This window comes from Callorhinus ursinus, unplaced genomic scaffold, assembly GCF_003265705.2.
Source record: "Callorhinus ursinus isolate GAN/ISIS: 27379988/994484 unplaced genomic scaffold, GSC_fseal_2.0 scaffold5, whole genome shotgun sequence".
NCBI lineage: Eukaryota > Metazoa > Chordata > Mammalia > Carnivora > Otariidae > Callorhinus > Callorhinus ursinus.
In genome coordinates this window covers 13,511,771-13,537,162 of record NW_027397067.1, presented here as the reverse complement: position 1 = coordinate 13,537,162, position 25,392 = coordinate 13,511,771, and the positions used below count along the sequence as shown (strand labels likewise).

General features: G+C 39.1%; 1 protein-coding gene across 5 annotated transcripts in view; it reads left to right on the top strand.

Moving 5' to 3' along the window:
• Positions 1–25,392, top strand: part of ASPH (aspartate beta-hydroxylase) — a 212,813-nt gene that overhangs the window by 160,006 nt on the left and 27,415 nt on the right. For all 5 annotated transcript variants that reach the window (XM_073892803.1, XM_073892801.1, XM_025870635.2 and 2 more), the window contains 2 exons: positions 1,492–1,581; positions 6,480–6,617. In XM_073892803.1, the coding sequence (XP_073748904.1) occupies positions 1,492–1,581; positions 6,480–6,617 (228 nt within the window). The remainder of the gene's footprint in view (positions 1–1,491; positions 1,582–6,479; positions 6,618–25,392) is intronic.

Below are 25,392 nucleotides of genomic sequence, written 5' to 3'. Positions count from 1 at the left end.
GACCTTTATTTGTATGCTTCAATATGGTAGTAGCCACTGGCCACGTGTGCCTTTGGGCACCTGAAATGTGGCTAATATGATTGAGGAACTGGGTTTCTAGCTTTCATTTTAATCTAAATAGTGACGTGTACCTAGCAGCTACCATATTAGACAGGTAGATGATGGACTACTTGAGAGCTTTTTTTTTTTTTAAGTAGTATACATCACACTTCCATGATCTCTTTCTTTCACATGACTTAAATCAGAGATCTCAAATAGCAACCCACTGATTGCAAATAGCTTGCATATTTTATTTGGCCAGCACAGTTCTATTAAAAACAATTTTAATTGCTTACTTTAGTTAAGAATCTAAGCGTTTTGTATAATCATGCAAATTTCTGATTTCTCTTGAAAGATCACATCTGGCCCACATCCCAGCACAGGAGAAGAGCAATGTTGTCCCCTTGAGGTGGCCTGCACCCCACCCCCCCAGTCTGTCTCAGCTGTCACCGGGCATCTCTAAACCTTTACATTCCCTGCCAGGACCCTCTGGGCATATGGGTTTCTCTGATTGAAAGTGTTCCCCTTACATTTCCTTTGACATAATAAGGGACTAATAGTGCTCTCCCTGCTTCAGAGATGGGGAAACAGAGAGCTGGGTCTGTTAGTTAACCTGTCAGTCCCTGATTGCGGCTCTCCTCTCCTGAGTGATGCTATTCCTGTTTCTTGCTGCTACTTTCCAACATTATGCAAATAAAATTTCTCCCCAGTGAAGATAATGGATTTCTGATGAAGAGCCCTGAAAATGCAGAGTTTTAGAAAGAATTTCTTGACATTGAGATATTTTTTTTTTACCTTTGTCCTTCTTTTGCTTTTCTAAATTCATTCTCTTGCTTTAATATTTTTTCTCTCTCTTTTTTGTTGTTTATATACATCTCAATTCAGTCTGTATGTGGGAGATGGGGTAGAAATCAGCTAAATGTTTTAGCATAGGATTTGTTTAATAACAACTACATTTTCAAAGAGTCCAGCTGGCTTTAATCCTATTGTAAGTTTTGTAAAAGATCTCATTAAAAGGTGAAGATACATGTGTTTCTAGTAGAAAGAAATATTATTTTCACTTGGATCTCTATCACTTCAAACATCTTATGAACAACTAAATATTTTAGTTCAGGAATAAAAAGCCTCCAGATTTGGAGAGCAAATTAAATGGGATAGATACCCAGTCAAGAAATTCTCTGGGGTAGTGATCTGCAGAGATGATTCACATACTAATTTTCTGGGCTATTACATTGTTAACTAATGATAAATGTATTATTAAATTTAGCTTTATCACCTCTTTTTGCGTTTGCATTCTAAATGTTGACCAGTAACCTAATTGCCAAACTTTAAATTGAGATGAATTTCTCTGGGCCTTAGATTTTTGTATGGTATATAAAGATGAAGTAAATTGATGAATTAAAGCTAGTATTTAATTTTTTTCATTAAATATAAACACTGTCCTTTTTACAGGAAGGAATAGAATCTGGGGATCCTGGCACTGATGATGGGAGGTTTTACTTCCACCTGGGGGATGCCATGCAGCGGGTTGGGAACAAAGAGGTAATGAACTTGTGAATTTTTTGTTCTCTTAACAAAGGGTAGAGTTGCAGGAGGGAGGCAGGTAACTCTAGGAGAAATTTATACTTGAAAAAATATTTTGAGCATACACTTTGAAGGTGGTGATTGAAACTGTTTAACTCTTTGGCAGCCCAACAACTCCTACAAGCCTAGAAAGAGTTTTTGGGATTTTTGACCTTTATAGTTTCTTTCAAGAAACTAGCTGAGTAATCAGAAGAGCAGCCTCTCCCTTAGTACGTGTATATGTATGTGTGTGAGTGTGTGTGTGTGTGCACACGTGTGGGTCTGGGCGCATAAAGAGATAGGCATTGCCCTGAAAAAATATTTTTAAAATTATGAAATGAAAAGATATCTCTGAAGTTGCTTAAATATTTTAAAAATATTTTAACAGTATGCCTAGATTTGTTTTTATTTTATTTTTGGAATTTAAAAAGTAGTGATTTTTAGAATGCAGTCTTTGTTCAGCTGAGTCCTAAGCATGCACTGAACCCAGTGGTTAATTATGTAAATTACCTTCTGGTATTTAATACCAAGTTTCAGATGAATACCTGTAGCTCTAGTAATGACAGGTACTGACATGGAAAATGTACTAGCTAAAGCAAGTTATGTGTTTTCTTTGTGATTATTGCTTTTTTTTTTTCTGAGTACCATGTCAACTTCTTTAAACATAACATTAGATTATTATTAATCATGACATCCGTGTACTGAAGTTCCCAAATTGTCATGATCACCGTCTTTGTTGGTGGGGAGTGAAGCCTACCTTTTCTCTTACATCATCACAGGGCTCTAAGCTGGGCTCTCCTTACAGACCTGGATAAAGGGGTGAAGTGAGACACTGAATCTTTGTAACCATTGCCTTCCATATATGTTGTAAAATGCAGTCAGCAAGATAACAACTGCAGGTTTCTAAAATTAATAAGAACATGGAACCATCTGGACAAGTGAGGGTTCATAAGAGCAGGGGGGTTTGTGATGGGGTAATTGCCAGCAAGACACATGAACCAATTTGGGGTAAGAGAGATTTGGATGATTGACACTGTTTTCTTTATACATTACTGTGCATCTGTCCCTTTCCCCTCTAACCTATTAGTCAGTCAACTGGAATAAAATGAAGTATTAGAAGTGAAGAAGGGAAAATAACTTGCTGATTAGTTCTCATTTTTGTGTTCCTTCATGTTTTAGATATAAATGCCTGGTACCTCCTTTGAGTGACAAGGATAAGAAAGATTTTGCTGTGGTATCTAACACTGCATAAATGTTCATGTCTGATTGTTGTAAATGTAATTGTCACTAATTAATTTATCTTTGAACATCTTAGGGTCCAGGGCAAAGACAGATAAAACAAGTCTGCGATTTATTCTCACATCTTAGATGAAAGCAGCCCTTCAAGGGCAAAGAATCCACTACTAAACGTTTGTCAGGGGCTTGGGATTTGAACCTAGGGGACTGTTCTATCAGCTTATTATTGTTAATATGCAAAGGACATCACAGTTCTTGCATTTAAAAAATTCACAAGGATTCATCCTTACAGGAGAACAAAAATAAGCTTATAGGAGCCCCATGTCCAGATATTCTCAATCTCGGCTACTGAGTCTGTGAACGGACGGTCACGCTCTGAGTTTGCGAACCGGGAAGCATCCATCTTTCGTGTTCCAATTCATGGGGCTCTGCTAAAGAGAAGCAAACCCACAGCCTCTGTGCTGCAGAGGCTGCCAATGAAATTGTTTTTGCAGAAGATTTTCCTAACAGGTTTGTTTCAAATGGACAGGAAGAGGGAGGGAGACACACCATGATGGTCTTGCAGCAGTTCAGCTGCAGCTGCTCCTGGGATTTCTAGAACCTGCAAACCCACAGCTCGTGTCCTACTCCAAGTCCAGATTCCCATGTCTGCTGCCTGCTTAGTGTCCCCACACGAGAGGACGGCTCCCTTGTCTTCCCCTAAACCGTTGTTCTTCCTGGGCTCCGTCTCTCATTTGATGATATTGCCCCCTTCTCTCCAGTGAAGTCAGAACCAGGTTCGGGGAAATCGGCTTCCTCAGCCTCTGGCTCCCATCCCACCTTCCCGCCTGCTTGCTCAGTGTGGCCCTTTGTCACCATCCACCCTCGGGCATGGCTGGACGAGCCCAGCTGTTGTTTCTTGCTTGAGTCTTACTTTCTTTCAGGCCATCGTGTGTTCAGAAACCCTACAGTGCAAACTATACATAAAGTCGTATGTCCAGGGGATGGCACTCATGGTCTCCACAGTCTAGCGGCAGCCAGCCGTTGTCACCACAAGTGTGTCTCGTGTGCCCCACCGTTCCTGCGCTCCAGGCGGGACAGGCTCCAGCTCAGGCCACACCTGACACACAGGGCCTGGGCTCTTCTGTGTGGAGACTGTTCTTTGGACATTGTTATTTCTGTGTAGTGAGTGTGTGTGTGTGTGTGTGTGTGTGTGTGTGTGTGTGTGTGTGTGTGTGTAACCCACACCTGGTGGTAATTTGAAGCATAGAAGACGTTGATATAAAACACATGTAAGAAGGGATCCCCAGGTGATCTCTCTGTTTATTTTCATATCCTTGATTAGAGGCATAAAAGGGAAATAGTAAAGAGAATTTTCAGAAGATTCTAACTTGATCATTGATGTTCTAGCGATTTGTACTGTAAGAAAGCAATCTGACTGCTTTTATTGGGTCCTCTATATAATTGAAGACAGTTTCTTAAAATTCCCGGCATATCATTGTCACGCTTTTGTGTCTTTAAAAGTTGAATAGCAGGGGGCTACAAAATGAAGGGTCCTCCCGGACTGACTTTGAGTGTGAGAAAAGACCTTACAGATAGTTTAAACACGGCACTGTAAGCAAAGTGACTTGCCCAGGCATCCAGCATGGTGAATATTAGGTCCAGGGCTACATTCTGACTTCTGACTCCTGAACTAGAGCTATGAGCTTTGCTGATTTGGTTTTCCTATAGTATTTTTTTTCCTCACTTCTGACTGTGTGCCTGGTCCATAAAATGAATTGCTGCTGACTCAAGCATTCAAAAAAAATCACCTGTGATAATTAATATTGTTGTTCACTTTAACCCTGAAAGGTATAGGAAATAAAATCCTAAATTTAAATTGGACAGAAATAACTTAAAAAGTCAAATAAATTTCAGAAGTAAAATGTTATTATTATTTTTTTTAAATCAGACAATGATTAGCCATTTTAAGTTTCTGGCTTTTTAAGAAACTCCTTTATGGCTACAACTTACATGTATTTCAAGGAAAACATAGAAGAATGATTAGTGGATACGTTCTTGATTTGAGATATTATTGAGAAAGATAAATAAGAATATCACTTTTGATAGTTTTTTTCTTTTTTAATGACACAAAGATAGGAGGAGAGTGGAATAAGTTGCCAGAGCCCTGGGTTATAGTTCAAGATAATTTAGCCTTTATAAAACTCAGTTTCAGCAATTGTAAAAATGGACATATTTGAGATTATTAGATCAAATGTGATTGCACATGGAAAAGTGAGTAACAAACTGGAAAGTGTTACTGAAAATACAAAGTGGTATTGTTATCACACTTGACTTTTCTAATGAAGGAAATTTTGACCTAAGAATTTTAAGACTTTTAAAAGGTAATATTTTTTACATTTAATGTATATCTGGGGGGGTGCCCAGATGGCTCAGTCATTTGGGCGCCCGACTCTTGGTTTCAGCTCAGGTCATGATTTTGGGGTTGTGAGATGGAGCCCTGTATCAGGCTCCACGCTCAGCAGGGAGTCTGCTTGAGATTGTCTCCCTCTCCCTCTCCCCCTCCCCTCCATGCTCACTCTCTCTCTCTCTCTCTCTGAAATAAATAAATCCTTAAGAAAAATAATAATAAAAATAAAGTATATCTGGAGTTTTATGAAGATACTCTTTTGAATATGTTCTTAATCCACCTGATATTAAATGCCTGTGTTTAATTGATCAAAGTGTGTATTTGAAATCACTCTTCAAAAAGTCATCATTAGCTCAGACTTAGAGGCATGAGGGCGATACTATTAAGGACAGCACTGGAGTGTCGTCCAACCTGAAGACAATGGAGTGAGCATGTGCGGTGCAAGAACCTTGTGGGGAGGGCCCCTAGGGAGCATATGGTGAGGGTGTCACTGGAAGGAGACATATGGAGCAGCATACTCTGCAGCCAGCTGTCCCTGAAAAGGCTAGTCTTGGAGGCGAGTTGTATCATGTTACAACTAGCCTAAAGCCACAAATGTTATCCCTCGTGGCAGAAAAAAAACAAAAAGGAACCAAAATTCCCCTTTAAAAAGTCTAATATGGGCTATTGCTATATTTATTGCCAAATCAGAATGATATTTCCTTTCTGTCTATTTAATTTAATGGAGGATTTATACTCTGTTACCTCGGGACCGACTTCTGAAATGCAGACATGGGAAGAAGGTATGTGTGAGAAGAAGTCACTTTTCCTTTTCACAGTCCTATTCAGTAAATGCAAATGTCTTTGAAGAAATTATTAAAATCCTTTCCTTTTAAAGGAAACATAAGAGTAGAACTTGAGAAATGAAAGCTAAAAGATAAAATCCATTATGGTTTCTTAGATTATTTATCCACTTGACAAAGAAGTCCTTGACGCTGTGCCGGACGCTCCGAGGAAGACCAAAATGAGTGCAGCACAAATCCGCATTAGGAGAGCATAAAGCCTCAGAGGGAAAATAAAATGCAGACATGCACTTATAAGAATAATATGTCATTCTCAGAAACCCAGTCAAATAATGGTATTTTCACCAGTCTAACAAATTTGGGCATCTGACTAGCACACTCTTTCTTTAAATGTTACAAAAGTGATTCTCTATTTTTTAATTAATAGAAATGCTTCCCGTGTACATAGTTCAAGCTTTCTGTTCTTTCAGGCATATAAGTGGTACGAGCTTGGGCACAAGAGGGGCCATTTTGCATCTGTATGGCAGCGCTCTCTGTACAACGTGCATGGACTGAAAGCCCAGCCGTGGTGGACCCCAAGAGAAACAGGCTACACAGAATTAGTGAAGGTGAGTGCTAACTTAGACTTCATCCTCACGAATCGTTGTCTTTTTCCTACTCAAAATCAGATAATGCTTACCACAGAGAGGAATGTCAGGGAGGAGATAGATTTTACATCCAGCGACATTTGCAAAAAGAATCTTTTCATCGCATTAGCCAAAAGTTCAGTTTAGATGGTGAAGAAAGGAAGTTTTCTTGAAGAGCAGTTCTCAAACATTTTGACTTTAGGACCCCTTTACACTCTAAAAAATAGGGAGCACCCCAAGGAGTCTGTGTGTTTGATGGGGGGGGGCTATGTCTATCAATATGATTTTTAGAAATTAAAACTAAAAGAAAAAGTAATATTTATGAATTCTTTAAAAATAACAAAAACCTCATTGCGTGTTAATATAAATAACTTAAAAAATAACTTTAGGGGTGCCTGGCTGGCCCAGTTGGTTAGGCATCCAACTCTTGGTCTCGGCTTGGGTCGTGATCTCAGGCTCGTGAGATTGAGCCCCACGTTGGGATCTGTGCTCAACGGGGAGTCTACTGGAGATTCTCTCTCTCCCTCTGCCCCTCCCCCTGCTTGTCTTCTCTCTCTCTCAAAATAAATAAGTAAATCTTATAAGTTAAAAAATAACTTTATTTTCAAAACAAAAAAATGTAGTAAGAAAAATGGAATGGTTTTATATTTTTACAAATCTCTGTGATGTCTGGCTTAATACAGGATAAGAGGGTTCTCATATCTACTTCACGTATACGTCCATTAGAGTGGTGATAGTGTCATTTGTCAAGTAGCGTCTGGAAAATCCATTGTACACCATGAAAGATTGAGTATGAAAAGGGCAAATAACATCCTTATATTAAAAAGGAAATAGTTTTGATCTTGCAGAATCCTTCAAAGGGTCTAGGAATCCGCTAGGTATCCCTGGACCACATTTTGAGAACCACTACTTCTGAGTGGATAGAAAAAGAAAAAAGGCAAATATTTTTAGAACATGTTGTGGCAGATTTGTAGGATAAAGAAACTGAGTGATTCTAACTACTTAATGGCAAAACAAACAAAACAAAACAAAAAAAACACAAGAGAAAAATTAGAAGTTTTTATTTTGGTAAATTAAATCCAAATGGTAAGAATGTCTACTTTGTAATTTTGGTAGAGGCTGGTCAGAAGTTTACGATTGCTTTGGTAAGCTCTTTCTTCTTCTTAGATGTATTAATAAAGTGGGAGGTAAATTAACTCGTAGTTTTAATAAAAATGTAAATGTCATCCACCTTATAGGTTAGATGGGCCTCAGTGATCCAGCTTGAGAATCTAACTGCCATCTAGACATTGTTCATATATAAGAAAACACATTCTCATGTTCAGACAGCTGATTTTACATCTCCGATGTGTGTTTTCCAATACCACCAAGCGGTTCTCCAGTTCTCAGAGGACACAGGCTGGGTGTCCTACAAATTTAACTCAATTCTGACACTGTCTACCTAGAGGTGGCATCAGGTTGCACGGGTTAAGGGCCCAGTCTCACAAGACTGCCCCCATTTCAGACACCAGTTGCAAGTTCAGGTTGTCCCCTATGGTTCTGATTGGCTATGGATTGGAGGTGCCCACAACCCCCTCCTTGGGTTTGAATACTTTGTCAGAGTGGCTCACAGAACTCAGAAACATTTATTTAGGTTTATCCCATTATCATGATGAATGCTATAAAGGATACAGATGAACAGCTAGATAAAGAGGCACATAGGATGAGACCCAGAAGGGTCTGAGTGGAGGAACTTCTGTCCCCATGGAACTAGGGTCTTACCTTCTCTTGGTGTGTGGATACTTTCAACACAGAAGCTCATCAAATCTTGTTCAAGTTTTGAGAGAGTTTAATAGGCAGTACCTATTTCCCCTTCCCAGTGGCTGGTGGATGGGGCTGAAAGTTCTAACCTTCCAGTCATTTGGTCTTTCTGGTGACCAGCCCCATCCTGAGGCTATCTAGGGACCCCTCTTCTAAGTCACCCCATTAACATAAATTCAGTTGAGCTCAAAAAAGGTGCCTTTAAAAGACACTCCTGTTATTCAGGAAATTCCAAGATTTTTAGGAGCTTTGTGCCAGGAATCTGGACAAAGATCAAATGTATATCTTATTATACCACAGGTCACCCCCTAGTTTTTGTTTGCATTTTTGTTTTTGTCATGCATCCCTTATAACAAAGGATCATAACAGTTAATAGATATTGGCATGTTACTAGCATTCCATTCAGTCACTAATAATTAGTGCAGTCCATCATCATACCATTTGAAAATAGCTCCCAGGGCAAGGCCACTCAAGTTGGCAGGCCTCCATTAGCTCTCATCAGGTCCCAAAAGTATGAGTGGTCCTAGAAATATATGGCTTTACCTTTTCATGCATCTGGTATAATTGAGAGTATCATCTCTTGCCCTGAGCCTCTTTTGAGGTGTTGATATAATATTGCATTTCCCTCCATTACAAAACCCATTTGTTCATTCCCTTACTCCCAGCTACTGTTCCTCCTTCTCTTCATTTATGCTCAATATGTTTCCACTTTTGGAAAGGACATGAGGTTCGACCACTGTGCTGGTCTAGATCGCGGGCAGCAATCCTAGTCTAGTGAACACCTGCCCCGCCCATGCAGGTAGGGTAAAGTACAATAAGTAGGTGCAGAACTAAAAGGCCCATTCTTACCACTGGCAATGTAGCTACTGCATTCACTTATCTGAGAGAGATGGGAAAGGAAGAGCAGAGTTACAAAATATTGATAATTTTGGGATCTGGGTGACAGATATATGGAAGTTAACACTGTTCCCTCTACTTTTAAGTGTTTTACATTTTTCAAAAAAATTTTTTTTTTGCTAAAGAACATCTTGAATAGAATATATCTATAAGATGTATAAGACTTCACTGAAGAATTTTTTTCTACTTGGGGAAAGAAAGTTTCAATGTAGTGTCAATTTACCTACATTAAGTAAGTCTTTTTCGACCATACTTAATTCTATATTTCATTGTAAAAGCACATTGTAAGCATCATAATCCAATTGTAAAGTAGGCTGCCATCAGTTAGACTTGAATATTTTATAAGTCAGAAAACCATGGTGTGGTGACCATGAACGCAGATTGATTTAAAGAGGTTCTCTAGCCAAAGCAGAAATAGTACAGGAAAAACATCTTCCTGGATAAATCTCCTACAGTGAGCACTGTCAGCAGTTCTTTCCATTGTAAAATTTCATCCTACATCGGATGGTATCACACTGAGCTCTTCTGATTCTCTTTCTGCCATCTAATCTTCTTCTCCTGGTCTCTTTGTGAGTTTATTTCTCTACTGTGGCTTTTAGGATGCTTTCAAGTTCAAGTAACAGCAATGCAACCGGAACCTGGCTTAAGCAACAAGGAATTTGATTGACGTGGGTAAAGGAAGCCCAGCCTAGCAGTAGGGCGGACTTCAGGGGTTGTGCACCTGGGTGGCAGATTTTCTTGTTTCTGCACTTCCTCCCTGGTCAACTCTGTCCTTGCACTTGCTTAAGTCAAGATGGCTGCCAGCAGCACCTGGAATGGAAGGTTAGAAAGTATTTGAGAGCTTCATAACATTGTCGAGCCATCACACCAGGCCCAAATGGCTTTCCAGAAACCTCCTAGGAGACCTTGTCTTGGTGATCATAACCATGTCACATGGGCACTCACGATTACAAAGGAGTCTGAGAAACCAAGTAGCTAGCCACAGGCTGGGGCAGCAGGCTTCCAGTAGGAGAAAGAATGTACCTCTCCATCACCCAGGAAACAAAAATCTTTTCCTTCAGTCTGATTGAGCCAGTTAAGTCACATTTCCATTCTGGAAGAATTACTGGCAAGGGGCTATGAGATTATCTTTAAACCAATAGATCAACCCCTGAAGCCAGGAAAAGGTCAGATTTCTCTAAGTCCAGTGGAATACCTCAGGGGAAGTAAACACATGAACTAAATCAGGATTCTGTTAGGAAGGAGGAAGAGGTACAGTGGATGTTTGGAGAGTGACCTCCAGTGTTCAGTGTCCTTGCTAACTGGGGATATGCACTCAGATCCAAACACTATTCTCTGCTCTCTGTTTTCCCTTTCTTGTCATTCATTTTCTAAAATAAAACCTTTCCACTCTGGTTCAACTGCTGTTAAAGTTTCTTGTTAAAGTCTTCTTGTTAAAACCAAAGCTTTGCTCTCCAAATGGATTTTTCACTCATTCTGTTCTATCTCCAACAGACATTAACATTCATTGGGAAAGTTAATTCACCATGTAATCTCATGGCTAATACTTCTTTCCAACTTTATAGTTTTGGTCAGAGATTCAGCTTTACCCAAAATTCCAGGTTTATTTCTGTGTCCATATTTCTTGCCACTGCCCTTTACTGTTTTTAATTTAGCCAAAATTCTTCCTCCCACCAGACCATCCTGTGTGATAGTCTCACCTCCCTTTACCCCTTCCTTTTCTCCTTCTACCCCTTCACAGCCAATTTCTGTTTATCCTTCAGATGTTAGAGAAGTGGTCATTTCTTTTAAAAGAATAAGCATGTATCCAAAAGCACTTCATACATTCTTTTTAAGCATTTATACTGTATTCTAATCACCTCTTTAGTTCAGTGTAGCCCCCCGAGGTCATATGCTCTAAGGTAGCTGGGCCATGTTTGTCATACTCACAACTAGTACAGTGTCTGATACATGGTAGGTGCTCATAAATGAGGTGAGTTGGTAGAAGTTTCTATAAAGTCTCTTTTCTCTAGTTGTTTCATAGATTTGTCAGAAGTCCCAAGGATATAAAAATCATACCACTTACATTTCTTACTTATAAGCAGTTGGCACAACATCCTTGTTGGCTTTCCCTGAATGTTGGGGAAATTCTCTTGTATTGCTACTGCACTGGGAGGGATGCCTAGAGAAGAAAAGATCCTCGGGGCCCCCGGGTGGCTCAGTCGTTAGGCATCTGTCTTCGGCTCAGGTCATGATCCCAGGGTCCTGGGATCGAGCTCCGCATCGGGCTCCCTGCTCAGTGGGAAGCCTGCTTCTCCCTCTCCCACTCCCCCCTGCTTGTGTTTCCTCTCTTGCTGTGTCTCTCTCTATCAAATAAATTAAAAACCTTTAAAAAAAAGAAAAGAAAAGATCCTCTCTTTATCTTCTTTCTCAAGGGCATTCTTCTTCCTCAAGGGCATTCTTTTCTAGAAATTTTTGCTGTATAATAGGGAAGGATATTTAGGGTGTCCAGAGTTCCTGTTGAAATTTCAAGTATTTAATTATGCTTATAAAATATTGGGGGATGGGGCAGGATTTGAGGATGGCAGAGGGAACATCTTTGTAACTCTGCCCCTCCATAAAAGTGAGGAAAGCACTGAGAAGAATTGTCAAAATCAACATTTGCAGAGCTCTGTACATTAACCAAAGAGTTGTAGCAATTTGAGGAACATTTATTCAAGAAAATCTGCTAAGCCTCAGTAAGAACAGAAGGATTTATGGGATAGTAACTTGACTTGCTCTCATCCATTCCTCCCCAGCTCCAGAGAGCCTTAAAAATTAGCAGTCTCACAACACTAGGTGTGAAGACCATGAAGACCACAGTTTTGTGGCCATCAGTGTAAGCAGGTTAGGTATGGGGCTTTTTACAGTTTCATATCCAGAGCACGGTCACTATTTGACCAACTTGTGCTGTTCAGAAAGCCCCATTCTCAGGACAGTGTTGTTATTGACCTCACTCATAAGTATAGCTTTGTTAGTCAAAAGGATCAGTGGCAATTTTTTAAATATTGGGGCAAATGAGAACCTGCCCACTGCAAGAAAATCTGCTTAATAAAGAAAATCTGATGAACAGGATGCCCATGAGGGGCTTTGAAAAGCTCTGACATATTCCTGGGGATGTCTATTCCAATGTATGTATGCCGTGGGGTGCATGCCCAGGAAATGCCCAAGGGGACCCCAGTCCTTTGCCTTTGGTTGACTCTGAGGCTCATCACAGGCAAGAAATGATGGCTAGAGCATAGTTTTAAACTGCCTGAGCATTGCAGGCATGCTCCAAAACTCACATAGAACCTCTCAACAAAAAGAGGGAAGAGTTACTAGTTCAAGCAATTAAGGAAATCTCTGACCTATGCATTAGCTGACTATTAAGCTAACCAAGAAGAAGCTTTAGTGGTCATGCATGACAGTAGAGTAAGAGACTTCACAGAATTAACCAAGAAAAGTCCCTAAACAAACAAGTAGTGGAAACAACAAAAATCAGCAACAACAAATGCTGGGGGAGAGTAGATCACACAATAATAATAGTCTCAATGAAAATTACATTTCACACATATTTGAGAGAGAGAGTGAGCGATGAGAGAGAGAGAGCGAGCACAGGTGGGGGAGAGGCAGAGGGAGAAGCAGACTCCCTGCTATTATTTATTATCTCAAATAAATAAATAAAATATAAAAAAGGATATAGCTCACTTAATAGAGGATAATAATAAAGAAATAGAAACATAGAACAGAACCAAATGGAAAATCTAGAGCCACAGCATATAACAGCTTCAGTATAAAATCACCAGAGAGGCTCCACAGCAGATTTGATCTGATAGAGGAAATCATCAGCAAACTTGAAGATAGGTTGATTGAAAGTATTCATACTAAGGAACAGAAAGAAAAGAGAATGAAGGAAACAATGTGTGGGGGCACTGGCAAGTATAACAATATATGCGTTATGGAGTCCTCAGAAGGAGAGAAGAAAGGGAGGTGGCAGAAAGAGTATTGAAAAGATAATGACCAAAAACCTAGCAAATTAGATGAAAAACAGTACTGTACACATCCAAGAAGCTCAGTGAGCTTCAAGTAGGATAAACTTAAGAAACATACCTAGACACTTCTTAGTCAAACTGCCAAAAGCCAAAAACAAAGTCTTTTGAAAACACAGAGGACTCATTGTGGAAAAGGGATCCTCATTATGATTAACAGCTAATTTTTCATCAGAAACCATGGAGTCCAGGAGGCAGTGAGATTACATTTAAATACAGAAAGAAAAAGGCTGTCAACCAAGAATTCTGATCTAGCAAAACGATCTCAAAAGTAGAGGAGAAATTAAGACATTCCTAGAGAAATAAAAACTGGGAGAATTTCGCACTAGCAGACCTGCTCTACAATGAATACTAAATGCAGTTGTTCAGATTGAAATGAAAACACTAGATGGTAACATAAATCCACATGAAGGAAAATGGAGCATTACTAAAGATAACCACGTGGATAAACATAAAAGAGTACATTTTTTTCCCTTGTCACTCTTTTCTTCTTACATATGATTTTTAAAACTGCCAGAGGGTAGACATAGAAATCAGTGAAATAGAACTGAGAGTCCAGAAATAAACTCTTACATTTGTGATCAATTGCTTTTTGACAAGGGTGCCAAGACAATGCAATGGGAAGAGAATTGTCTTTTCACAAATTGTGCTGGGACAACTGGATATCCATATGTGAAAAAAATGAAGTTAGCTCATATGATACACTAAAATGAACTCAAAACGGAAATAGACCTAAATGTAAGAAATAAAACTATAACACTTATAGAAGAAAACAAAGAAGTGAGTCTTTATAACATTGAGTTAGGCAATGTTTTTTTTTTTTTAGATATGACACCAAAAGCACAGTGACAAAGGCAAAATATATAAAGTAGATTTCATCAATCTTAAACTTTTGTGTTTCAAAGAACACAATAAAGTAAAACTAAAGTCCACAGAATGAGAAGTAGGTCATTATCTGACAAAGGACTTGTATCCAGAATATATTAGGAACTCTGATAACTCAATATAGAGACAACCCAGTTTTAAAATGGGAGAAGATTTGAAAAACTCAGAAAAAGGATGCAAGTTTTCCTTTGAATAGACATTTATTCAAAGAAGATCTGTGAATGGCCAAGACGCACATGAAAAGATGCTGAATGTTATTTATCGTTAGAAAAATGCAGGTCAAAACCACAAGATGCTGCTTAACACCCACGAGGATGACTATAACAAAAAAGATGAACATTAACAAATGTTAGCAAGTATGTAGAGAAATTGGAGCCCTCAAATATTGCTAGTGGGAATGTCCAGGGATGCATCACTTTGGAAAACAATTTGGCAGTTCCTCAAAAAGTTAAACAGAGTTATGGCCCTGCAATTCCACTCCTAGGTATATACCCAAGAGAACTAAAAACATCACATTCATCCAAAAATATGTACATGAATGTTGATAATAGCATTATTAATAACACCAAAAAAGTGGAAGCAACCTAAATGCCCATCTAAATGATGAATGAATGAGTAAACAAAATGTGGTATATCTTCACAATGGCAATAGAAAGAAATGAAGTACTGATGCATGGTACAACGTAGATGAATCTTAAAAACATTCCACTAAGTGAAAGAAACCAGTCACAAAAGACCACCTATTAGTTGATCCTATTTATATGAACTGTCCAGGGCACCTGGGTAGCTCAGTCAGTTAAGTGTCTGACTCTTGGTTTGGCGCAAGTCAAATCTTGTGGGTTGTGAGATCATGCCCCAAGTTGGGCTCTATGCTTGAAGATTCTCTCCCTGTGCCCCTCCCCCAACTCACACACGTTATCTCTACTTCTCTCTAAAATAAATAAATACATCTTTAGGAAAAAAAAAAAAAAACTCTGTTTACATGAACTGTCCAGATTAGGCAAATACATGGAGACAGAAAGTAGATTGGTGATTGCCAGGGACCGAGGAGATGGGGTGAGAGGAGTGACTGCTAATGGGTAAGGGGTTACTTTTGGTATGATGAAAACATTCTAAAACAAAGTCGATGGTTGCACAACTCTGTGAGTATATTAAAAACCACTGTATGGTAAAAGTTGAGTGAATTTTGGTATGTGAGTTATAGCTCAATAAATCTGTTAATATATAGTTCAAGTATGTTGAAAATAAATAGTTTTCTGAGGGGTTGATGATGAAAAACACTTAATAATCACCAGTGAGGCAATATAATGAGCAGCTTAGAATATAAGACTCCATAGCCACATTGCCTCATTTTGATATTTTGGTCCATTCCTTACTAGCTGTGTGACATTGAGCAACACTTCTATATGTTTTGCTTTCATTATCTGCAAAGTACCTATGGAAATGGTATTTGTTTCCTGGTTGTTCAGACTTAATAAGTAAATGGGAAGTGCTGAATAAGAATTATTATTATTATTAGTCAATTTAATTAATTACATTGTTTTCATAGGAAAATATTTTCTAGTTTCTAAAAAGCAACTTAGAAAGCCAATTTTGAAATATGTATTACCAAAATAATACTATAACAGCTATCATGTATGAAATGCCTCCCATTTGTAATCAATGCACTGAGCATTTTTGTATATAATACTTCTCATCTTTATAAAATTCTACAAGATAGGTATGCTTGTGCCCACTTACATATGAGTAAAGTAAGGAGTAGAGAAATGAAATTTGCCCACGGTCCCATATTTAATGATGGCAGGGCTGGGATTTGAATAAAAATCATTGTCCTCAAAGTCCATACCCTCGCTGTAGCCCACTCTATCTCAAAGTTACTGAGGGTCTCATGTCCTTCTTCTTTTTGCCAATCATGTCTTCATTTCAGTTGTTTCCCTACACTTCTTGATTTCAGCCCTGCCTGTTTTAAGTTCTCCTTTTTTTAAGAAGAAAAGCAGGGCCTGGGCATTGATCACCAGGTCCCCAGCAGCATGGAATCTCTGAGTGTGTGACATCTTGTGTTTGAAATCCAGTGCATTATTTGCTAACTATCTTTATTTGTAGAAATGTTAATATTGTGTCTGGTTACGACTTTCAAATAAAAAAGTAATTTCAAGGTGATCATTTGCCAGTACTGACCGTGCTGGGTAAGAAAATCCAGGGCTAATGACCATTCAGTTGACAAACACTTGTACGTCAAGATTCCTTCCATGGATCATGGATTGGGCATTAACATCTTAAAGTGGAAACCTAGATCAGGTAGCTGCCGTTTTTGGCCAAAATCCTTTTAGGATCATTCTGACCCTTCAGTGACAATTAACTACCATGAATAGCACATTTCCATTTAAATTATTCTCACTATATTACCAGTGAGAAGTAGAGTGCGATTTTCTTGAAGGCAATGGGACAGTGTTCAGTAAAATGCATCACCTGTGTTTTTCCCTTTTGTTGAATGTCATTGTTCCCCTCTTACTGTGTAGTTTGTAGTTCAGCAACTCTGCGCTGGTAAGAGGCTATGGCAACTGAATGAAAAAAAAATTAGAGAAAAATATTCCAGTAGAGTTTTCTCTTTTATGCATATTTTCATTAAAAGCGAGTAGGTTGCTGCCCAAATCACAAATATCAAAGCCATAGTGCTTTGGGGGTATTTAACATAGAAATTGAAACAAATGGATTAAAGTCTTTGCTAGGTTATAAATAGAAAAGATCTCTTCTAGCCAGAGAAAAGCCACCATTCTGTAAGAGTTTTGCTCTTCCCTTTTTTGAGATTAGCTTTTTGATCTACATTACTCCATGCCTAATTTAGATGTAAACAATGCATGCATAGAAATTACTGAATAACACTGAAACAACAACAGCGAATAGCAACTGAAAACCATAGTCTTTTTTTTTTTTTTAAGATTTTATTTGAGAGAAAGAGAGCGCATGCCCACAAACAGGGAAGGAGCAGAGGAAGAGGGACAAGCAAGACAAATGTTGGAAACATTTGTTTTGTTCTCAGCTCTGACCCCTAGGGAAGGTCATTTCACCCTCTGAGCCTCAGTTTCTTTATCTCTAAATTCAAAATAATTACCTCAGTTTCTCCTCCCCTGCAAGGTTTTAATAAGGCACAAAAATGAAACAAAACCAAACACAACGCAAACCTGCCGTCGTGGATGTTCCTATGTGTGTTTACATGGAAGCCCTTAACAAGAGTCAACGCTTGGCTAAGGTTCTAGAATGGCATATGATGTCAATTTGTGGCAACACAGCGAAAGAATAAAATCTATTATATTCTTTGAATTATTTCAAACTAAAAGGGTGTTTTTTTTCTGAGAGTGAAATTGGTGAGTTTTCAGTATTGGTCAGTGAAAAGAAAATGTCAAAAATTATCTTTATCTGTGATTCTCTTTGGGGATTCACAGTATAGTGTTTAACATTTCAGAAAAATTGTAAACTGTATCTGTAGGTTGGTGCTCTATTTGCTGTTCCAAATTTTTAATCCTGTAGATTGTGATCTATGTCTTAGTACACATCCACACAGGTCGATGTCTTAAATATACACATGCACATATATATTATAGATAATCTGTTTATCAAGCGATTTATTGATGGTATGCACAGAAACCCTCCCCACCAGACTCTTAGCCCCTTGATGTTAGGGACTTGGGGATTTTTGCTTGTCCAGGACACAGCTGAGTGCACTGGTCCCTGTAGGCAGAGTAGGGAGGGAGATGGTACCTTGTCTCACCTTTTAACTTCCTCTGACTAAGAATGTGGGCCCCCAAGCCTGCCAGTGTGGCCTAGGGTATAAGGAATTTGCTTCCTGAAGTCCTCAGGCTGGATGTTTCCCCTGGTAACCCAGACTATCATTTCTCCTTTATCCTGGTAGAAGACAACCTTTCTCTGCCACTTTCTAGAAAGCAAACTCCAGTTCTCCGAGACTCTTCTCTTGCCCTGGTGCAGAGTGCCTTATCTTCTCCTTTTTCTTCAGTAAGGACAACGAGAGACTGAATGTAAAAATGGACGATGTCCAGACCATATATAAACCTAGAACCTTGACCCACAACCTGCAGCAAACTGCCTGGGAAACCACCCCCTTTTCTAAATAACCCAGGAAGCCAGCCTGCTGTAAGCCAAACTTGCAGGAAGACAGATTGGCCAGATAGCAATCTCTAGTGACAATCCAGGAAGCTAAAGAATAACTTCTGTAACAATTGGCCCCAAATGTCCAGGACTTGATTAATAACTGACAGCTTGCTTAATGTTTGTCCCTGCCTCCAACTTAGGACCAAGCCAAGAAAGCCAGATATGCTCTCCTAACCAATCACATAGGATGCCTACTTCTCGTTACCTGCCAATAGCCTCCACTCAGGGTACCCCTGAACCCTTTCCTTTTTTCACCTTTAAGTTTTCCCACTTCTTCACCAAAACGGTGATGGTGGCTGACTCCCTTGCTATAGCATGCTGGGAATATATAGCCTTTGTTTTTCTCATTCGGTTGGTCTTTGTTTATTTCCACAATAAGAAATGTCAGATATTTTCTTTTATCTTTACATTCGAACTTGAAAAACAGGAAATCCGATTAAAATGTATTAGTACCAGCAAGAGATTGCTTTTTTAATGCTACTAATTTCCTGCAGAGATTTTATTTAAATTATTGCAAAGAGAGTTTGCTGTGAGAGCATTACACTCACTGTGGCATTTGCTGTGATTCATAACTTCAGCTCCGCACTCGGCGGGATGCCCTCCGCCCTCAGCTGCTCTCTTTAAAGCAGAGTCCACTACTCATGTCTTATCTAGAATATGCTACCCATTTTTCATTATCATGGTGTAAAGTATAGGCATGTTTTGACTAGGCTTCAAGCTGATTTATCTCTCAAAAAATTAGATATGTAATTCCCAAATAATAATTAACTATAACAACATGTTCACAGCCAATTATATAGAATTTGGTGTATATTGTACTAATGCTCTATTGTTACCAATTCCTTCTAACTCCAATTTTAATGTACAGACTTTGCCTAGAATAGTCTTTGACCACATGCCTTCTCTGAATTTAGAGTTGGAACCTTGCAAGGTGCATACACATCTCTGGGACTTCTCAGTTGCCAATACCTGTGTTTTCTCGCTTCCCTTTTTTCTTAACAGCTGATCATATGCAGTTGCTTACCTAATCTTGTGTACGTTAATCTGAGCTCTAGGAGTTCTTGTATTATGTTTTGTCCACATGTTAGAAGCATAGCTCTTCCTGCCTTTTTCCATGACCTGTTTTATTTTGTTCCTATAAATGTACTGTCTTCCATGTTGGTGTGAATTTATTCCTGATCCCTTTCCATCTGCTATTTGCCCTCTTAGCTGGAACTGGTTCTCACTTGAATGAACATTTGTGTCATGTGTTGATTGTGTCCCCAAAATTCATATTTTGAAGCCCAGTACCTCAGGATGTGATTGTATTTAGAGACAGGGTCATTTAACAAGGTAGTTAAGTTAAAATGAAGCCATTGGGGTGGGCCCTAATCCAATATGAGTAGTGTCCTTATAAGAAAGGGAAATTTGGACACACGGAGGGACATGTGCACACATAGAGGAAAGACCAGGTGAGGACATAGCTAGAAGATCTGCAAGCCAGGGAGAGAGAGCTCAAAAGAAACCAAACCTGCTGACACCTTGATCTTGGACTTCCAGCCTCCAGAACTGTGAGACTGTAGATTTTGATTGCTTAAGTCACCCAGCCTGTGGTATTTATACATTATGGCAACCTCCACAAACTAATACGATTAGTGAAGAAACTCCCCTTACTTAGCATTCTGCAGTCTTTACTTACTGCCTTAGCAAAAGCATTTCTCTGAACAGTTCAATTTTCCTACATAGAAGAAAATATTTAAAGCTCAATGGATGAACATTGCTTGTTTAAGACAAAATTAAAAATGATCTTATGTCAGGCTTCAAGCATCATAATCAGTTTTGTCATCATCTGACCACATCGTGGAAAGGGGGGCATACCAACCAAATGATGCAAGGGAAGCATGTAGGCCAAGTGAAAAGAAATTAGGGTGACAATAAAGCAATATATGGAGTAACAGAGTTTGATTGAAAATGTGAAATATGATGATGAGAAATGTTTTCTTCTCTCTGCTTCCTATCTCTGTCACGTGAAATGGCATCACTTTGAGTTTGGTGATGTTTTTGAAGACGCATTCCAGGGATTACTAAGAGGTTTTGCAGGCTAATGGGATTTTGTTTTCTCAGTTTTACTAGAAGGTCCTTCTAGTCTATGAGAAAAGAAAGAAAATAAATAATAATCACCTATTTGAGATGTATAGAAAATACAGGTGAAGAAGAATTAAGCAGAATTGAGCAATGCATTTAATACCTCCCAAATGAAACCTCACTTAAATGATAACAAAAGGATAAAAAAAAGGCAAAAATGACAGTAGAAAAGAAAAACCTCACTTAAATGACAATAAAAATATAAACCTACAAATAAAAAAAAAAACAGGAGGGAAACAAGAACAGATGAACGACACCATCGTGTTTTTTGTTTGTCTTTTGAAAATTGAAGAGGGAAGTATCTGACTTGGTGATTCCAAGAAAGCTGAAACCGAAGGAAGTGATTGCTTCACTTCCAAAGTGGGAGGGACTTCCAAAGGCAAGGGATTTAAGGCACCTGCTACTGCAGCAACTGCATGGGCTCAAAGAATGTGCCGCTCCCTACCCGACGTTTCAGATGCCCAGTGAGAAAACCGGCTTGATGATGTGCCCAACGGGGAGGCCTGTCGACCACACGCCCTCCCCTTTCACACAGCTCCCAGTCACCGCCTCAGTGCTGTAGGACTCCCAGCTGAGGGTTGCCTAACACGGAAGAGACCCCTCAACATGAAAGAAGATAAAGAACAAAAAGAATGAAGGAGAGCTCAGGGGAAACAGAAGATGCGGGGAGCAAATGCCAACAAATAATATCTGTAAGATATACTCAGAGCAGTAAGAGAAGATAGTGTAGCCACAAGAAAAGAATAGGTAGGATACATGGAAAGGAAAAGAAACCCAACGAGGGCTCTTTTCAGAAATGTGCAAAATAGGATTTGCAAAAATAAGAGTCTCATAGCAGTATTGGAAGCTAAGTCAAGAAAATGTGCCAGAAGGAAAAACCAAAAAAGATTGAAAATAGAGAAGTTAGGAAAACTAGAGGCTCAATTTAATGTGTTCAACAAACAAAAGAAGTTCCAGAAAGAATAGGGACAGAAGGGAGAAGAAATTATTAGGGAAGTAAGACCGGAGAGCCTCCAGTGGAAAAATTGTGAGTTTCCATATTGAAGGGACCCGTAAGTGACCAGCACTTAAGCTAAGGTACAGTTCCAGGAAATTTCAGGAAGCCAGAAACAAAGAGATTTCAAAATCCTCGTCATTATCACCATAGTTGTACTTACACATAGCAGAGGTACTTGTAGCACATTTAACCTTAGAGACTCTTGAGGAAAGTTGTAGTATTTCACCGTCTTTATAAATGAGGAACCTACGGCACAGTGAATAAGTGAATCGCCCAATATCACAGAGCTAGTAAGTGGGAGCTAGATTTCCAAACCAGGCAGGCAATCGAGCTCCATACCCACTACACTGTACTGACTTCTATAAAGTTTTCTGAAGGACCCCCCCAAAAAAGGAATCTAAAAGGTCAGATCTCCCAACAGCAACACTAAAAGTTGTAATACAATGTGGCATTGTCTTCACAATTCTCAGGAGAGAGTATTTCCTATGTAGAATTCTGTGAACAGGCAAGCCTTCAATCAGGTGTAAGGATAGCTTCAGATATTTTCAGAAATTTAGTGTCACCTGTGCTGTGTCCTTTCTTGGGAATAACTAGAATGCAGTAATTAGGAAGACCACTCCAGGGCAAAAGCCTAGAGCAGTTCCCTGATGATGCTTGCCCAGCACGCTCAGACGGCAGCTGGTCCAGATCAAAGCAAGGCAGGTGGCTACTGCAGGATTATCTTCAGAAAAAAGAGAGAAAGAAAGTAGTGGCTTATCTGATGTTTTTGGCAAAGGGTAGAATAGTATCAAGCGATTTTGTATCAGCCTTTCAGCGCTGTAAAGAAGAAACAGTGGTAAGTGCATTAGAAAATGAAGTCAAAGAAAAGGGGGCAGAGGGTGCCTGGGTGGCTCAGTCGTTAAGCGTCTGCCTTTGGCTCAGGTCATGATCCCAGGGTCCTGGGATCGAGTCCCACATCGGACTCCCTGCTTGGCGGGAAGCCTGCTTCTTCCTCTCCCACTTCCCCTGCTCGTGCTTTCTCTGTCAAATAAATAAATAAAATCTTTAAAAAAAGAAGAAGAAGAAAAGGGGGCAGAAATGTGGAATGAAGGGTCATCATCACAGTACAACTCAAGTGCGGATGATACGGAATGTGAATTTACTCAGATGTATGAAAGATTTGTGAATTTAACGGTAGCAAGATTGAGAAGAGGGAAAAGAAGACATCAAATTGTTGACTTGTTACCTTCCCTAAGAGAAAGATGAGTGATAATGTCTAGAATGGAATAAATCAAGAAATAACGGTATAAACATAGTATTTAGATAGAAGCAGATAAATAGCAGAAGAGGTGTTTAAAGCGATTAACTGGGGTTGGACTCAGGATTGGGGAAGAATTGAGTGAGCGACTGCTGCTTTTATTATAAGACCTGTAGTATTAGTAGACTTTTAAAAATATGTACTTTTAATTGAGTGAAAAATAGAAAGGGAAATTTAACGATTTAACTATAAGAATTAGTTTGGCTTTAGTTTGCTCCCCTCAAGACTTTCTGCAAGAAGTCAGTTTTAGGAGAAGGGTTTAAAAATAAACCTAATCTAACTTGATGTTGAAGAGAAAAGCATACCATCCAAGTGAATGAGCAGAATATCTGGGAAGTGAGGACCTTGTCAACTGATTGGGAGGTCTGGAGTAAAGAGAACTGTAGGGTGTTGTGGGATTAATGAAGCTTGAAGCTGGGAACTCCACTTAGAGCTGACTAGAGTGCCGAATATAGCTGAGGTTCAACAAAAGACAAGTGCTCATGGTGGGTTTATGAGGCCATGTGGCACCGTAAAAACAATCATATCTGTGTGCTCTCAAATCTATGCTGCCATAAGGAGAAATGTGAATGAGAAGCTGTTGTCTTCCCAGCAGGCAACTCAAATACCAACCCTCTCGGCTTCTTTTTTTCAGTTTTATGAAATGGGTGTATTTTAGGGCCAAAGGAGTAGTATCTTAGGTGAGACCTTTAAAAAGGTAAGCATGGCCTGTTCTGTGTGAGCCTTCAAGTTCCTGTTGGAATTTACTAAGAAATGGAAATTTTTTGCCATCCCAGACATCTGAGTGGTATTACTGTAGAAAGGATTCATATCCGATCCCTCCCTCCCTCCAGCCCTTCATACTCTCTCTCTTTCTCTTTCAAACACACACACACACACACACACACACACACACACACACCCTGTGTAATTAGGTTTGAGGTTTAATCCCCTGTAATCATATGAATTTTATACAATGTGGTTCCTTGGTTTATGCTTAAAAATAAAATTCCCAGGTCCCATCCCAAATTTCTCCGTGATGTCCATAAAAGAAACCATGCCGAATCTTTCCGAAGTTGAAAACAAACAAACCAAAAACAAATCCAAGTGCACTCATTACTCTGGTAAAAGCCTGCTCCTAAGAAAAATTGTAAAGATTTTATTTAGTGATGCAGTCACGTTAACATTCTCCTTAGGGCTTTTGCCCTGTTTTCCTAACAAAAGATCAGCTCTTTGCAAAGATGCTCCTAACATCAGCTTTCAAAAGAAATGAAAGAAACTTCTAAAATATCAGGAGGGAAGAAGGGAAGAGCCTGCTGTGTAAGACTCCAGTGACCTCATTTGAAAAGTAATTTCATGTGTTAGAAAGGTAATTCTCCCCTCATCTGTGTGACAACTTAACATGAATCTAACAGATTTATCTATCCACTTGGACAAATTACAATAGCCACAAGGACTGTTGGCAATTTAGGTACATTTGAGAAGATGTGAATATATGGGGTGCATTTTTTTCTTTTCCATAATCTTGGGATTCTTGGAAAAAACCATCATCTGTCATTCAGGGGACCTGCCAAAGTGAAGGCTTTTGAGTATCTTTTTATTGGAATTCTGTCTTTGACTTGTTATGTATGAATTACCTACTTGGGATGAAATAATATTGAAATTACTGATGACCAGCACCAGCATAAATCAGTGTGTTGGTAGCAGCTCCTGTGGCTTTTGACACAAATCAGTAGGTGGGTCTCACAGAAATAGAAATAGCAGTATCAAATCTGTATAGTGGTATAGCCACTGTGGAAAACAATATGGAGTTTCCTCAAAAAATTAAAAATAGAACCCCTTCATGACTCAGCAGTCCCACTTCTGGGTATAGACAATGAAAATGAGATATTGAAGAGATATCTGCATTCTCATGTTCATTGCACCATTATCCACAATAAGACATAGAAACAACTGAAGTGTCCATCAATGGATGGATGGATAAAGAAGATGTATATAAAGGCATAAATACACACGCGCATGCGCACTACAATATTATTCAACTGAGAAAGAAGGAAATCCTGCCATTTGCAACAACATGGTGGACCTTGAGGGCATTATGCTAAGTGAGATAAGCCAGACACAGAAAGACAAATGCTGTATGGTATCACTTACATGTGGAATCTAAATTAAAAAAAAAAAAAAAAAGTCAAACTCATAGAAACAGAGAGTAGAAGAGTGGTTGCCAGGGCTGGGGTAGGGTGGGGAGTAAAAGAAATAGGGAGAAGTTGGTAAAAGGTACAGACTTTTCATCCATAAGATGAATAAAGTCTGAGGATTTGTTTAATATGGTGACTATGGTTGATAATGCTGTATTGTATAATTAAAATGTGCTAAGATAGTAGAACTTAAATGTTCTCAACAGAAAAATTTAAAAGTGAATAAATGAAAGATAAATTTGTGAGGTGCCTAATGTGTTAATGAGCCAGATGGGGGAAATCCTTTCACAGTGTATACGCGTATCAAATCACCACAATGTACGCTTTTAAGGATCTTACAATTTTGTCAATTATACCTCAATCAAGC